The 15637-nt window shown below is 45.4% G+C and overlaps 1 protein-coding gene across 1 annotated transcript; it reads left to right on the top strand.

The window, feature by feature from the left end:
* Window positions 1-1953: 1953 nt before the first annotated feature.
* LOC124684278 (2-oxoglutarate-dependent dioxygenase 33) lies at window positions 1954-5211 on the top strand. Its single transcript, XM_047218624.1, has 12 exons — window positions 1954-2121; window positions 2548-2663; window positions 3018-3136; window positions 3246-3309; window positions 3400-3467; window positions 3867-3925; window positions 4017-4176; window positions 4306-4325; window positions 4424-4470; window positions 4587-4667; window positions 4776-4865; window positions 4973-5211. The coding sequence occupies exons 1-12, from the start codon at window positions 2088-2090 to the stop codon at window positions 5099-5101; spliced, it is 987 nt and encodes a 328-aa protein (XP_047074580.1). The 5' UTR covers window positions 1954-2087; the 3' UTR covers window positions 5102-5211.
* The last annotated feature ends 10426 nt before the right edge of the window (window positions 5212-15637 follow it).

Here is a 15637-nt window from a genome sequence, read left to right as displayed (position 1 = left end):
CTACACAATGAATGGTGTTTGTTATCCAACAAGAGAGTGTTTGAAAGTAGCACAAGTGAGGAGAAGTTATTTATTTATTATGTGATCAATGTTGAGAGTGTCCACTAGTGAAAGTAGGATCCTAGGCCTTGTTTCTAAGCATTAAAACACCGTATTCCAACAAGTTCTGCTACATGTTTGCTTGCTGGTATTTTTATTTCAGATTGCAATTACTACTTACAATCATCCATATTACTTGTATTTCACTATCTCTTCGCCGAACTAGTGCACCTATACATCTGACAAGTGTATTAGGTGTGTTGGGACACAAGAGACTTCTTGTATCTTAATTGCAGGGTTGCTTGAGAGGAATATCTTTGACCTCTACCTCCCTGAGTTCGATAAACCTTGGGTGATCCACTTAAGGGAAACTTGTTGTTGTTCTACAAACCTCTGCTCTTGGAGGCCCAACACTGTCTACAAGAATAGAAGCACACGTAGACATCATCTTGCTAAATCTTGTCACTACAATATCCTTGTCGAAAACATAATGTTTTCCCAATTTCCCCGTTTGGGGAGTGCAATCATTTCACAGCCCGACAATTGCACTGCCTAATTTGGGAAATATAGAATGCGTAGGTAGCACCTCAACAAGCTAACCTAGTACAGCATGCATTTTAGCCGTAACGCTGAGCTCAATCAATGGAGGTTACCGATTTCGACCAAACCCTAACCGCTACCTAAATCTATGAGATTGTGGACTTACCGTGGAGAAATCGAGCACTCCTGTTGGCGGAGGAATGCTCCAAGACATGTACCGAGCAGCCAGAGCCCGGAAAGAAGACGAGCGCCTGTTTGAGGTGGCCGGCGGAGGTGGTGAAAAAACCCCAGCCAAATCGGCGAGGGTAGGACATTTGAACGCATGTGCTTGCTTTCCTGCCGCGGTGCTATTTGGACCGCGGACAGCCGCCGATGACGATCCCCTGGTCACATCCGTCACCTCCAAGTCGTCCGCGTGGCCTCGAACAGACCGGGGACGGAGACTTGAGTGCAGCTACGAGGTTGCCTCCGCCGGCCGCTAGCAGGTCAAGCTGGCGCGCCGCCTACGCTTCCTGGGCGGAGCGCTTGGGGAGGCCGCCGGACAGAGGGGGAGGAGGAGGAGCGGCGGCCATGGAGATTTCGAGAGCGGTGAGAGTGCCGATTGGGTGGTGAGGGAAGTGGAGTGGAGAGTAATGGGATACGTCTTGTCTCCCGCGCTTCTCAATGCGTGCAAAACAGTAACCACACGGCGCTCGGCAGGGTCTATCTCTGTAAAAACGGCCGAATTGGCTGTTTATCCCAACTTTTGACCTGCTTTAAACATCGAGATAACATTTTGTGGTTCACTGGATAGTGGAAAACGCTTTGTGGTGTGCTGTACGGTTCAGAGTAATACACAATCCGAGTAGTACTAGAGTTGGTCACCGAATAGGATTGGTTTAGCTAGCTGCGCTATATATAGAGTTAATGGCACCCGCGGTCACACAACTTGTTCCGCATGTGCACTTAAGTCACACATGTTGCAAAACGAACTAACCGGTCACACAACTTGCGAAACATGTGCACCACAGGTCACAAAACGGTTTGATGTCCGGCTTTTTGCAAAAACCGGTCACAAAACACAATTATTCGTGTCAGATGACTCTCCTTTGCTGTCAAACATGACAAAGCTAAACTGCGGTGAACATAGAAGAAAAAAATAGGTGGTTTTGTGTAAATTTTGACTGCCCCGTCTACCTCACGTGGCCCGCGGGTGACTGGGTTTGCCAAAAAACCAGACATCAAACCGTTTTGTGACTTCTGGTGCACATGTTTCGCAAGTTGTGTGACCGGTTAGTTCGTTTTGCAACATGTGTGACTTAAGTGCACATGTTGAACAAGTTGTGTGACCATGGGTGCCATTAACTCCTATATATACGTGCGTAACCTCCCTCTGCGTCGCATCGTACTGACGTGACGCACGGTTGCAAATCCTGCCGTCAACGCCACTCTCATCCGGCCGCACCTCACCTGCCATCGCTTATCCCAAATCCCAAATTCCTCTCGAGTCTCGAGCCTCTCTCGCCAGCATGGGTTCCGACTTCAAAGCCATCCCTCTTATCGGTACGTTGTTTGCTCAATCATTTCATCGGTTATTAGTTTATTACCATAATCTTCTGCTGGATATGGCATCTTTAAGATTCAGATTCCGAATCTGGCCTGATCCCCCCATCCTTTCTGAAAGAAAAATTTCTGGGGTGCGATCACTGAGTCAGGAATTCAGAATAAATCTTCTTGCCGCAGTCCTAGCTGTAGCAACTGGCAGTAATCACGAGTTATTGAGAATTCTGGGACGAAAATTTCAGAACTCTCCATCCTCTCTGAATTCAGGAGACTCGCACTAACTTTCCCTGAGTATATAGGGAGGAAAGGATTCCTTGTTTCCCCTGAGGAATTTGATTGCAGAGATTCCTCGCTCGAAGCAGATGATACAACTGACGCACCATTTATTTATCTGAATGAAGTTCACTTTCTTCTTTGCATGATCAGATATTGGCCCGCTCGTCGAGAAGATCGATGATCCTGAAATGGCCAACGACGAGGGTTTGTTGGACGTCATCCGGATGCTGGACGACGCTTGTAAGGAGGCTGGATTCTTCTATGTGGTAATGACTCCTTGAACTTTTGTGGTAGCAATTTGAGCTTCTAAGCAGATTCTGTACTTCATTTTAACGATGTAATGGTGTTCCAACTCAAAAGGGAAATAAAGAGCATCAGGGATTTACAGAAAAAATCACTGATCGTAACAGAATATTATGTGTGTCATGTTCAGCTGTTTTGTGCAGTTGGTTTTACCTTTTGTTTGATGAACGAAAACTATTCTGGCTGAAGCTATCTTAGCGAGTTTGAGAAGAAATAAATTATTCTGAACAATGTTCAGTTCATCGGTCGCGTGCTGAGTAACAATGTGTTGTGTGTATGCTAAACTAAGGTAAGTGTTCGCTTTACAATTTTAACAGAGAGGCCATGGGATTTCGGAGTCGCTAATGACGGAAGTTAGGGACATCACACGCAAGTTCTTCCAGCTTCCTCACGAGGAAAAACTGAAGATCAAAATGACACCTCAGAGTGGATATAGGTGTGATTGCTTATAATAATCCAACTTATCTTGTCTCCTTTATGTTTAGATCATTGTTTGGTCCTTGGAAGACTTTAACATATAAAAATATTTTCTTATGGCATGTCAGAGGGTATCAGAGAATTGGCGAAAATGTTACCAAGGGTAAACCTGATATGCATGAAGCAATCGATGTAAGTTTTACCTCAGTCTCTGAATTTTCTTGTCAGGCTTGTTTAGTTTGTTCAGTGTTCAGAGCTAAACCATGAGAACAAACATGGCAGTGCTATACACCTATTGAACCAGGCAAATATGGAGATCTTGCTAAACCAATGGAAGGATCTAATTTGTGGTATGTTTCCAACTCCCCATCACCATTCTTTGTTCTGTTTTTTTTTCGAGAAAATGCAATGGCATATTGCATTTCTTTTCATTGCAAAGAACACCATTCTTTGTTCTCAAGATATATCTTAGAAAATGGTTCAGTTCCTGCTTTCTTATTGATAAAAGGGTTCAGTTCCTGCTTTCTTATACAAATTCATGATAAAAGGGTTCAGTTCCTGCCTTCTTATTTCTTCAGAAAATGGAAAATATTTGATTGTAAGTAGTTGTACTATGTATGTTAACTCCTCCTATCACATTATTGTACAGTACGCCTATCAATATTTCATGCTATAATGTTCACAATGTGAAGAATTCTCCTTGAGTACTTAATATGCTTGAAAGAACCGGATCTTTATCTTCCATGCAGGCCAGAGAACCCATCGAATTTTGACGCGCTGCTAGAAAACTATACAAGCCTTTTACGGGGTACACTTATCTGAATCACTTTATTTCTTCTTCTTTGCTTGTAGATAGACTCTAGTGAATTACGATATTTATTATGACATTTTCATTGCAGATCTTTCAAGAAAGATCATGCGAGGTATAGCCTTGGCATTGGGTGCACCGTTGGATGCTTTCGAAGGCGAAACAGCAGGAGATGCTTTCTGGGTTCTCAGATTGATTGGATATCCAGTGCCAGCTGACATCCCGCAAGAGCAACTCACTGATACCGGCTGGTAAGAAAAACATTTCACGTTGTTGTTTTGTGGCATATACTGGAGTTCAAAAGTTATGCTCACTTGGGTTGATACATCTCACTCTGCTTCTCTTTTGCACTAATTGCATGCGTACTATGACCAATTCAGCGGAGCTCATACAGATTATGGTTGGTACACCTCCTCTCTTGGTTGTCTAGTATTGTCTTATTTAAAAGTCAATAATAGTACAATTTTCAGAATGATCATACTATTTGGTAAACTGCAGGTTTTCTGACTCTGGTAAACCAGGATGATGACATATGTGCTCTTGAGGTATTTCATTCTTCATTAGCAACACTGACATACATATCTTGCATACGTTAATGCCCTCTGCTTCTTCTGAAGGGAAGAAATTGATGTACGGAAAATCTTTGCTAATATGGTTGCAGGTCAGAAACCTGTCTGGTGAGTGGATATACGCCAAGCCGGTACCTGGAACCTTTGTTTGCAACATCGGTGACATGTTAAAGGTTCCATTCTTCGCAACCTCGCCGAAATTTATCTATTTAGCAACTTTATTCATTCTGTTTCTTTAGCAACCTTATTAGCTGTAAATCATATCATATTATCTTGGTTAGGTTTGGTCGAATGGGATATATCAGCCCACACTCCACAGAGTCGTCAACAACTCCCCTCGATACCGTGTATCTGTCGCCTTCTTCTACGAGGTATGTATACGCAGCTGTGTCGCGCACAAACAGTTTTGCGATCAGTACCAACCGAGGTGCTTAGTTACTTATGTTCAATCTTCTTGTATCTCGTGAATACGGTACAGTCGAACTTCGACGCTGCGGTGGAGCCCGTGAAGTTCTGCCGGGAGAAGACGGGCGGCGTTGCCAAGTACGAGAGGGTCGTCTACGGGGAGCATCTGGTTCAGAAAGTCCTCACCAACTTCGTCATGTAAACGGCTGGGGCAGGGGAGGGGAAAGAGAACAGATTCTGTAAAAAGTACTGAAAATGTTGGGGCCGCTCATGGTGTTTCATCAATTAATAAAACCTATGGCTTTTGCTTCAGTGTCCCCCCTTTTCAAACTTTGACCCCCTATAGACAAAGCAGTCTCGTTTCTGGCCGGGCAAACGATGTTACGGGGCAGGGAGATATGTGAGGTCCAATCGGATGCTCCATGTGGTGCGTCAACCTTGAAGCCAGGGTATCATAGTTGCTCCGTGGTCAAAGGCCACCGATTTCAGATTTGCGCTTTCTAGAGCTCTTTAGTTCTAGAACCGAGGATCAAAAGTCAGAACTGATCGTAGTTTCCAAGTAAGATTGTAAAAATCCTCTGAAAATGTCACTATTATTCTACGAATCCACATAAACTAGCAAGCATCACCAATAAAAAAAATTGAGCTTCGGATTTGTCGTTTCTCGTTGAGTTCCATACATGTACGCAAAGAACTACAAAAGGAGTATTTTTTTTATAGAGAAATTGATCTGCGAGCAGAATGGGCAGCGCGAGCTTTGGTTGAATCGGTCTATTGTCGTGCAATTTTATTGGCAATAACAAGAGCTTTCCTAAATACCCAAAGTTTTATATCTAAAGCAAGTTTTTAAAGAAATTGCTTCAGTTTTAGCAGCTGCCCTACGAGGTCGCATTGATTGGTTGAAAGGGTTAAAAGAAAACGTAGTTATGGGGAGATTATACCTGTTGGTACCGGATTCCAAATGAAAATTCATCATTCCCCACAAGACAAGAACCTTTATTTCGATATTCAAAAAAAATTCTATTCGGCGTCAGAATTGAGAGATACTCTTTACACCTACTTATTTCAGATTGGCCATGTATGCATAAAACAAAAACTCCTTGAAGCCCTCGCAAATGTGTTTAAGGTACTAGTTTTCTCGCCAAAATAGTTGTTGAGATTCATCACATGACAAAAAAGTGTGGACCGACAATGGCAAGCCTAGGAATCCAACGATTAGGGCTTTAACTGCCCGAGCAGGAAGTTGCCCCTGATCTGGAAAAATGATACGGAGCTAAGAATACGATAACTTCCCGTTTGTCTACCACGACAAGCTCTACTATGACAACGTTTGGCCAGCTCTGGTGATGGTGGGGCGACGACGGGGGCGCGTCTTCGGCTTGTGCTAATGTCTGTACTCATCGTTAAGTGGTCCAGTGACATAATTACTTTTTATACTTTAAGACCTCTTTTATACTTTTGTTGATGATTATTAATAATTTTAGAAGAAGATACGGCATTCAGTATAATATCTTAGATAATTATTTATTTTAACTGAGAAAAATAAAATTACAACTCTCATACTCCCTCCGTCCCGTTTTAATCAACGCGGGAGGAGAAAAACGGTTCACTAATCTCATTTTACAGTCCAGTCCTTAACAAAAACAGTAACCTCCGTCCAGCACTGGATCGATCGAGCCAGCATCTTCGCCCGCTCCTGCTGGGCACGCCACACACGGAGCACCAGCTCTCCTGCTTGACGGAGCACGCCACGCGCTGCCACCCACCTCCTGTACGCCACGCTCCAGCTCCTGCTCGCCGGAGCACTGCCATCAAGGCACATGTAATGGACATATCTTGATCGGTAGGGGTGGGAAAAATTGAGTCCCCGTGTGCAGGTTGTCCATCGATCGGAAGTCAAAGCCGACTTTGATTGGAGTCCTGGCGGAGGGTTTGTCTACCTCACCGATTCACAGATTCGAGCGGGGCGTGGAGATGCTTCACATGGACGGGAGAAGGAGAAGGGGACGGGGATGGGCAGCTGCGGCGGCGATTGGGGAGAAGGTGGCGATGAGGAGGAGAAGGTGGCGACGAGAGGAAGGGGACGGGGAGCTGCGGCGGCGGCGACGGGGAGGTGGTGGGTGGAACTGTTGAGGGAGAGAACTGGGAGGGAGGGGACGGGGGAAGGGGACGATGGGTACGTGTCGTGGGGCTGGTTTCTAGTTGACTTGGCAACCAACGGTGTACGCTCAAAAACAAGAAAATGTGGGGGGTTTTCGCAAAAAAGACAGCCAAGTTAATTAAAATGGGACGGAGGGAGTATATATTAAGATAAATATTTCATGCGGTCTCAATCTTTAATTTACAGTGAGAATTGCACCTTATTTTTAAGCAAACAAAAAAGTTTTATTACTCCCGAAATTAATTTATGCATCTTAATAGATATGATAATGTGTATATGTTTCCTTATTTGTAGTATCCTCAAACATCTGAAATACTTGATAAGATGTACTGTATGGATCTAACAGAAAATTTGATACATGTTTCCAGAGTACATGTCTCTAGTGCGTGGACTAGTTTGTGTTGGAATTTGATCTCGGGTAACAAACCGAAAGAGAAAGGGGTGTGGCTCACCGCACCTTTCTCACGTGTGCACAATGATCGGAAGTGCTAATAAGACTTTGTTTTGGTTTTTCTGGGCATGACCTAAGTGGTGCTAAAAGGGCGCGAAGACCGTCTACCACCGATGGCCTCCCAGGCAGTGCCGGCGGCGTCCATATGTGTTTCTGTCACGACTACCTCTACACCATCTCCAATTACCAATATGAATCTAACAGAAAATTTGATACAAGTTTCTAGAGTATAGGACTCTAGTGCGTGGACTAGTTTGTCCTCGGATCTCTTTGGCAGCTCTCGCTCGTTAGGGCATCTCCAACCGGGCGACCCATCCCGCGTCCGCGCGTCCGGATGGGTCCAGCCGGACAAAATCGCGGCCCAACGCGGGGACGCACCGCAAAAGCGGACGGGCGCCGCGTCCAGAACGACGCAAACCCGGCCCAAATCTGGGCCGGGTTTGCGTGGCCGCGGACAGCATGCGCCGTCCGCTCGCGTCCGCGCGCTGGTCGCCTCGTCTCCCTTGGGCCCACCTGTCGGTGACCAGGGAGACTATTAAATGGGGACTGGAGGGGATCTGGCCATCCACTCCAGTCCCCACTCCACTCCCGAGCAAAACCGCCGCCATGGCCCCGAAGCGACGGTTCGCTCCCGGAGCGAACGACGACGAGGCTAGCAGCAGCCGCCGTCGTCCGCCGGCGTTGCGGCCGTCGGGAGGAAACCAGCGCGGCCTCCACATCGGAGAGGCCGCCCGCGGCGGTGCGCCATTGCCGCAACCGCCGCCTCTCCTCCTCGAGCCGAAGCCGGAGTCCTCGGAGGAGGACCCGGACCTCCGCGCCGCCAAGATGATCTCGGCGGCGGAGGAGGAGGCGCAATGGCCGGACCTCCATGAGGCCATTCGCACCTCCGAGATGGAGGAGGCGGCCCGGCGAGGAGGTCGAGGAGGCGGAGGGCTGGGAGCTCTACGCCCGGGCCCGCCGGGCGCGACGGGAGGAGGAGGAGGCGGCGCGGCGGGAGGAGGCCGGGCGCCGCGCCGACGAGGAGCGCCGCGAGGAGCAGCGGCGGCGGGAGCGGCGACGCCGGGCGGCCGGGCGCCGCGCCCGGCGGAGAGGCAGCAGCGCCTCAGGGAGGAGGCGCTGCTCCGTGCGCCGCCGCAGCCTCGGGTGGCTCCGGACCCCCACTCGCCGTGGGAGGAGGCCCAGTGGTCTCCGTGGCCGGAGTCCCCGGCGCGGTCGAGCCACGACAGCGCCTCGCCACCCTGGGACGACGACGACGTCGCCGACGACGCCCTGTGGGGCTAGGCGGCGCACCGGCGGCCACCGCGCCGCCGACCAAACCCTAATAGAGGGTTTTTATATTAGTTTAAATGTAAAAGCCCATATAGGGGCTTCTTTTGTTAGTTTTATTTGCCCAAAATAGGGCTATGTACTAAATTTGCCCAAAATAGGGCGTATGTTAAATGAAATTTCGTTCAAATTAGCTTTTTTTTGTTTTCTTTTTTCTCCGGTTTATGCGATGCGTCCGCGCGTTGGGCGCAGCGCGCGACCCAAACGGACACGCGGACTCGGGGCGCTGTCCGCGTGTCCGGGCGGCGACCCAAACGGCCCAAAACGGACGGCCCAACGCGTCCGTTTTGGTCGCCCGGTTGGAGATGCCCTTAGTGAGTCTTCCGAGGTTTTTCCAGGTTACTTTTTGTTAAAAAATACTAGCAATGATCGGCGCGGCGGCACGCCGCGCCAGATGATGGCTCATTAATGGTAAAAAATTAAAATTAATGGTAAATAGTTATCAGCTTCAAAAAATACCATTAATCCTGACGCCAGATGGTAGTTTAGTTTTTGCCTCTTCTTAAGGCAAGTGTTGCATGAGACGCTCTATTGGCTACGAATGACATGCAGTCCACCTAAAGACGAAGACAAAGCCTCACTTAGCAACCGGTGGATCAAGGCCAGGCAAGCCACACCAAGATACATGTACAAGGATCAGCCTCCAATTCCCTGCTAGTAGAGAGAATTAGGGCTGAGGCGGCACTTTCGGCAAAAACCGGGGCTGCCGGCCAAAGAGTGATCATCCCAAGAACTTGGGACGTCTACTAAACTATGTAACAAATGATGTAACTCACCTCCTAGGAGGCATGTACCGTTCTTCCATTTCATGAAAAGAAACGCAAATTCTTAGTGTTTTCTCCAAATATATCACTACAGAATTTGCCAGTTGAACCCATATCCTATTTAGAAGACAAAATTGTTAATCAGCAGATGAACTTTCTCGTGTACTCCAATGGACTCCAGATCATCTACAAATGTAGGAGAATGGTAAGCATACATCTTTTAGAACACATTGAGTGGAACATGCATAAAACAAGTTTTTTTTGTGTAAAATGGAAATATAGCAAGTACCCCACTATACAGTAAAAACACAATGCATCCAAGCAAACCTACTTTGCGCCCCTCCTTCAACCAACTAAATTATGCACTACAGCCTTGAAATCACATAAAACACAATTCTTAATCTCATTTCCACCTCTCTCCCCGGTCCTCATTATCAAATGATTATTTGGCCATTACCGTATGGCAGCATCAGGAGCAGATATCTGTTCCAGGTTGAATGAGAACACACCGCATGCACACATGACAACCGCAAACCAAATCGTGAGCAAATCCATGGATCAAAGACAAAATGGCAAGGCCTATAGCCGGTACCTTGCTTATCTGCAGCTTGTTCGCTGGGCCTGCTCATCAACGTCGTGGTATGCACAATAAGGGTTGCATCAGTTCCACTCCAATGTTGACCAAAAAACCGAGTAAGACCTCCAGCTAGCATGTCTACAAAATTAGCCAATGTTGCAAGTAAAGATGGGTGTGAGGACCGAGTAAGCAGTGCTACAAAACAGTTCAAATGTTAGGCCACGATGCAAAGTTCCCTGAGCTAATAACAACAATGACAAAATGTGTCTAGTACGCTAGATAATGCAACACATGCAGGACTGAATAACTTGATGGCCACGTAAGTATAAAGTTTCACTACTCTGAATTTAAAGAACATATGGAAACATATTTTCAAAACTCGAAATCTAACATAAATCTTGAGCTTTTAGGTAATGCGGCTTACCTAGGTGAACAGACAAAAGTCACCAGAAGAAAACTATATATAGCAGACTACACAAAGCTCAAATGGGCACAAACTGCATTGTTCATTTAGCAAGTCAATGGTGGTAATTATGTAGAAAGAACAGAAGTGCACTTTCTATGACTTCAGATCGCTTAAGTTTAAGCAGTTTTTCTCAGCATATACAAGGGTCACATGTAAAATCCTCCGAAAAATTAATCCCAGGATTAGCCTTGTTGGAGGACGCCAACAACCCATGATAAAAACATAATTATGCCTTGCAACTTGCATTCAAATGTAAATACTACTATACATGACTAAGAACATCAGACAATTTCATAATAGAGTTTGTATGTTAGAGACAAATGAAAATTAAAAAGAACTGAAAAGGATAGTCTGGAACACTCTTTACTGGCCTTTAAACACATATGATTTGCATAGATTTAAGTTTTATCTTTATGCAAAAGGCACTCTAAAATCCCACTATTACGAAAAGATATATAAGATGGTTATGCTATGACAGGTACTGAAAGGCTGTCTACTAAACAGTACTTACAGGTGATGCTGCATATGGTTCGGCAGTAAAATTACCCAACGAAATGGATATCATGACATGTACATCAGTCTGGTACTCTGGTAGATATTGGCAATCCTCTGTTGGTCTGACGTAGGTGATGCACATGTATCTGCATGAGCAATATCTACACCAGAAAACATTTAAGGTTAATATTTACATGAATTATTAATCCATATATAACAATAACCATTTGAGGTCATCCATGTCAGGTGTGTTGCCTCGAATGATCTCCCTGTTCTCTCACCCGCAATAATGACTTTGCATATACCCATTTATTTGAGAAGGTAATGATGCGAAAAAATAGAGAGATATCACCCTCTTGAATTAAGCTTCAGCAAACATATCACCAACAGACGTTGCGGGTTTGCAAAGATCAAAAGTATTATACTTATACACATAACTATTAAAACTTTCTTTGAATTCAGAAATTCGGGTGTAAAAAAGTACTGCATAGAAATTATGGTGATCTTATCTCTAAAGCAAAAGGCCCTTTACATAGATGATTAATGGCAATTGTATAGGGATATGTTCTGCTATAAATTTTGGAGATCTCTTATCTAAATCAAAAGCTCCTCTATATTCGTTGTAGGGATTTGTACACGAACATTAACACAGCAAGAAACTAACCTAGAAATGAATCAGAGAAGGAGGAGGCTCAGCTATGGGCACTAACATGCTCTTCCTCCTCGCCCAACAGGGAATGGCGCACTGCCGTGGTGCTCACCCTGGACATTCATCCTTGGGCGATGGGACATATCGACATATCATAATTTTGTAGCATCTAAAGATCCCAATCTTAAAAGGGTACTGATTATACTTAAACCTTGACGTAAAAGAGAAACTCCAACCAAAACAAAAGCTCACTTCCAAAAAAAAACTGAAAACACAGTAATTGTTGCATCGATCCTACTCCTCTATCAGCAACATTACTATAAGAAAATTTATATTAATCTTGAAACGATGAGGTGTGGAGCAATCGAAAATTATGCACCATCGGAGATCATTGAAATTGTAAACTACATCATTGTGGTACATGTAGCTAAATGGAAACTTAATTGTTTATAAGCAAATTTCTAATTCTGAGCTGTTTATCAATGGAAGTGAACACAACGTGGGACCTGTACTGCAAATTAAATTTGTCCTAATTAGCAGTTCTAGTGACACCACTATATTAATATGAAAAAGAATAAGAAGGTATCACAGAAACAAATCATATGCAGTTTTAGTGTTGGTGCTTGGACCTACAGCCAAGACATCTGACATGAATCTATATTTAGACCCAAAAAATGTGGATGCTAGTTGTAGAATAAAAGATTGTCTTTCTTAGAGTGCATGCACTGCTCATAGTTCTTTTTTTTTACATTGTATGCTCAGAGTTCTAGTGTTGCTCTGGCCGCACTAATGATGCATAAATGTTAAGCACAAGCTAAATGAGATTAGATTACCAGTAGATATTAAAGAATATATCAAAGTAACCCCCAAAACTCATTCTGAAGTTCGATATGTTATAAATATATTATTGTTAACTTTTGGTTATTCATAGTTCTCCACAATCTAGCCCAAGACTGTTATGAGATCACAAAATCCCATTAAGAAAATACCCCACCGATGTGAATTTGAACATGTAAGATTTTGTGAAGAAACACAAAATATCTACCATCAAACCTCACTGAAAGCAGGCCCTATGTTCTAATACATGTTCAATAAAGCCTAACAAATATGCAAACTGTCTGTTAGATATAACGTGCCAAGGTAATATCCGAGGAGAATATTCAATCTTCATGGAAGGAGTAATCCAAAACGGCCCCGTAGCTTTTATCTGTTGTTGCCCTCTATAAAGACTTCCAGGTTTTAGGTCCATGTTTGGCCCTCCTTACCTCCTAGATGTTTTCTAATACCTGAAGTTCAGCAAAGCTCATCTCATTTATGATCGAGGCGTCAGACAAACATTTTCTATTAGCAAATAGTGCCAAAGTGAGAACGGATGATCTCTATCAACATATCAGGTCAAGAGACGATGTAAGAATATGCTTGAAATGCATTTAAATTCAAAATGTTTGCTCTATGGATATAAAGGATTGAGCTTAATTTAAGAAAATTTCTTTAGCTGCTGCAAACATAGATGCACCATGAGCAAGAAAAAATGACACTTTGTAGACAACTTGAGCTGTCACAATACGTGTTAGCTAAGTGAATACACCACCTTGAACCCATATATAAATGCAAAATGACAGGGAACAAAACACAAACTATGTGCAGCCACTCAAAACATATATATGCATACTAATTGCTATTGGAAACTAAAGCAAACAATCTCTTATGGAGGAGATTTATTTACCTCAAAACAAATAATATGAGTCCTACAGTCCAACATGAGCTGATTGCTCATCGGCGGTGCTGCGGCTGTGCATGTCAGAGATGTAAGCCAGAGTATGAACTAAGATCAGTACGGTCCTGCGTCAGACAGTGCAAAATACAAAGGCGCCGACAGCTCTGAACTCTGGGCCAGAGATGGAAAGCAGGGAGCCAGGGACACAGGGCAGCCGAAGGCTCCAAGCCTCCAAGCGGTGAAGTCACGGTGTAACTGTAGGCTAGAACAGAGCGGAAGATCACAGGATGCAGGGAACCAAGAAGAGAGCACACTTGGGCTGTCTTGACAACGACAACGGCGCCAACCTGCCACCTCCTCGTGCGCTTGACAGCTTCCACGAATTATCCGGAACGCCGACTTGCAGTGCAACCGAGTAATCAGCGTTCGTATCGGTCAACCTGAAACCGAAGGGCTGACTACTAAGCAAGGATGGTGGCTAATAAAGATGAGCTTGCAAATGACACAAATGAGCAGATACTGCATCATTCAGACATGATGATGTTCAATTACACATAAGTAAAATCTGGTAAAGATGTAGAGAGTGCAACTGAACATAGACAGTATGAGAGATTTCTGCAACGAAACAGACGATGCAAGCACTACAAAATACACTTACCAGACGCAGTATGTCAGGCGAATATCTTTTGAATGGTGTCTGCAGTGCCTGTGCAAAGGATCTGTGTTCATTAGATTATATTTTATAATAGCTAACGCAATAGTGAATGGTAATCAATAGCTAATTGCTGAAGAGGAAAGAATGGTCAATTCATATTGAGGGGTTTCTCAGTTCTCGCACAACATTTCACAGGTTATGAAGGCAAGGAAATTAGGCCGGCCAGTCATCTGAACTCATCTAAGCCAAAACATATCCAGAAGGGAATGAATCTGTACCACATCAAATTTGCACAGCCAAATAGTCACAAAACTGATCTAAACTACATGGTATATATGACACAGAAATCATGATCAATTAACCTGATTTCAGGTGAGCAAATAGCGTTTCCAATAATCTGAGACAAATAACATCTGACCTTTGCCTTGGGAATGACCTTGGTGACCATCCTGGCCCTTTTGCTTGCCTTCTTGGCCTTGAAGGCGCACGTGTAGCCGAAGTGGCCACTGTTGACCTTCTAACCGAGCCTGTACTTGGCGAAGAAGTTCTAGAAAAACAAATCTCTTGTCCTGCCTCACTGACGGATGCCTCGTTGGGCTCCGTCGGCCGCCGCGTTAGGAGCGCGCCAATACGGTTCGCCATAGATGGCGGCGGGAATGGCCGCTTGAACACGACATGCGCCAGCGTGGATGCCAGGCTGAAGTTCATCGGCGAGTTGTTCTAGCTTGACGCTGGAAACATACTTGGACAAAATCATCAGCACCGGAGGCTACGCGGGGCTCCTCCTGTGCGTCCGCACCAAGATTCACGGATTCGAGTAGATTTTCCACGAGGGAGACCTGTGGAGCGGATCAAGATCAGGGGCGCTCGAGCTCACCCAAAATTGGCAAAATTGCTCAAAACTATGAAGCAAAGTCGGGTCAAAGATGCTTCTGGCCTTCAAGAAGCCAAGAAATCATACTGAAAACGCTGCCGCCCTCACCAATTGAAGGAAATCTACACAAAATGCAAGGAAAGGGGCTAGTTGAGCCTACCGCCGCACTGAGATCGGGAGGCGACGGCCAGCCCAGGAGGCAGTAGCACCAGCACCAGACCACCACACCTTCGGGGACGCCACAGGGTGGTCGGGCATGATGTGGTCGACGCGGGGTTTCAGTAGGCGGTCGTCGACGTCGATGTAGGCAAGATCTCGGGAAGGTTGAGGAGGAGGTGCAGGCGAAGTAGACGAAGTCGTGCTCCACGAGGAGGAGCTGGAGGTGCGGCGGCGACCAAGCCCATGGCGAGGCTAGGGTTTCGTGGGCGCGCGTAGTTGCGCGGCCGACCACCGCGTCAGGGAAATGGAAGACGGGGAGGCGGAGACGCCGTGCGACGCCGCTGAGCGTGGCCAGGGAGGGGGAGCAGGAGACTGACATGGGAAAAGGATGTCGGTAGAGGCCATGGAAGACAGTAAAGAAACGTAGTCAGAGAATCCAGAGCG

The sequence above is a fragment of the Lolium rigidum genome, chromosome 1 (assembly GCF_022539505.1).
Source record: "Lolium rigidum isolate FL_2022 chromosome 1, APGP_CSIRO_Lrig_0.1, whole genome shotgun sequence".
In the NCBI taxonomy this organism is placed as follows: domain Eukaryota; kingdom Viridiplantae; phylum Streptophyta; class Magnoliopsida; order Poales; family Poaceae; genus Lolium; species Lolium rigidum.
This window is presented reverse-complemented; position numbering and strand designations above follow the sequence as displayed.

Coding starts and splice junctions, on each gene's coding strand:
- LOC124684278 (XM_047218624.1), top strand. CDS start 2,088: ATGGGTTCCGACTTCAAAGCCATCCCTCTTATCG. Junction 3,137..3,245: donor ACACCTCAGAGTGGATATAG/GTGTGATTGCTT, acceptor ATGGCATGTCAG/AGGGTATCAGAGAATTGGCG. Junction 4,471..4,586: donor ATGACATATGTGCTCTTGAG/GTATTTCATTCT, acceptor ATATGGTTGCAG/GTCAGAAACCTGTCTGGTGA.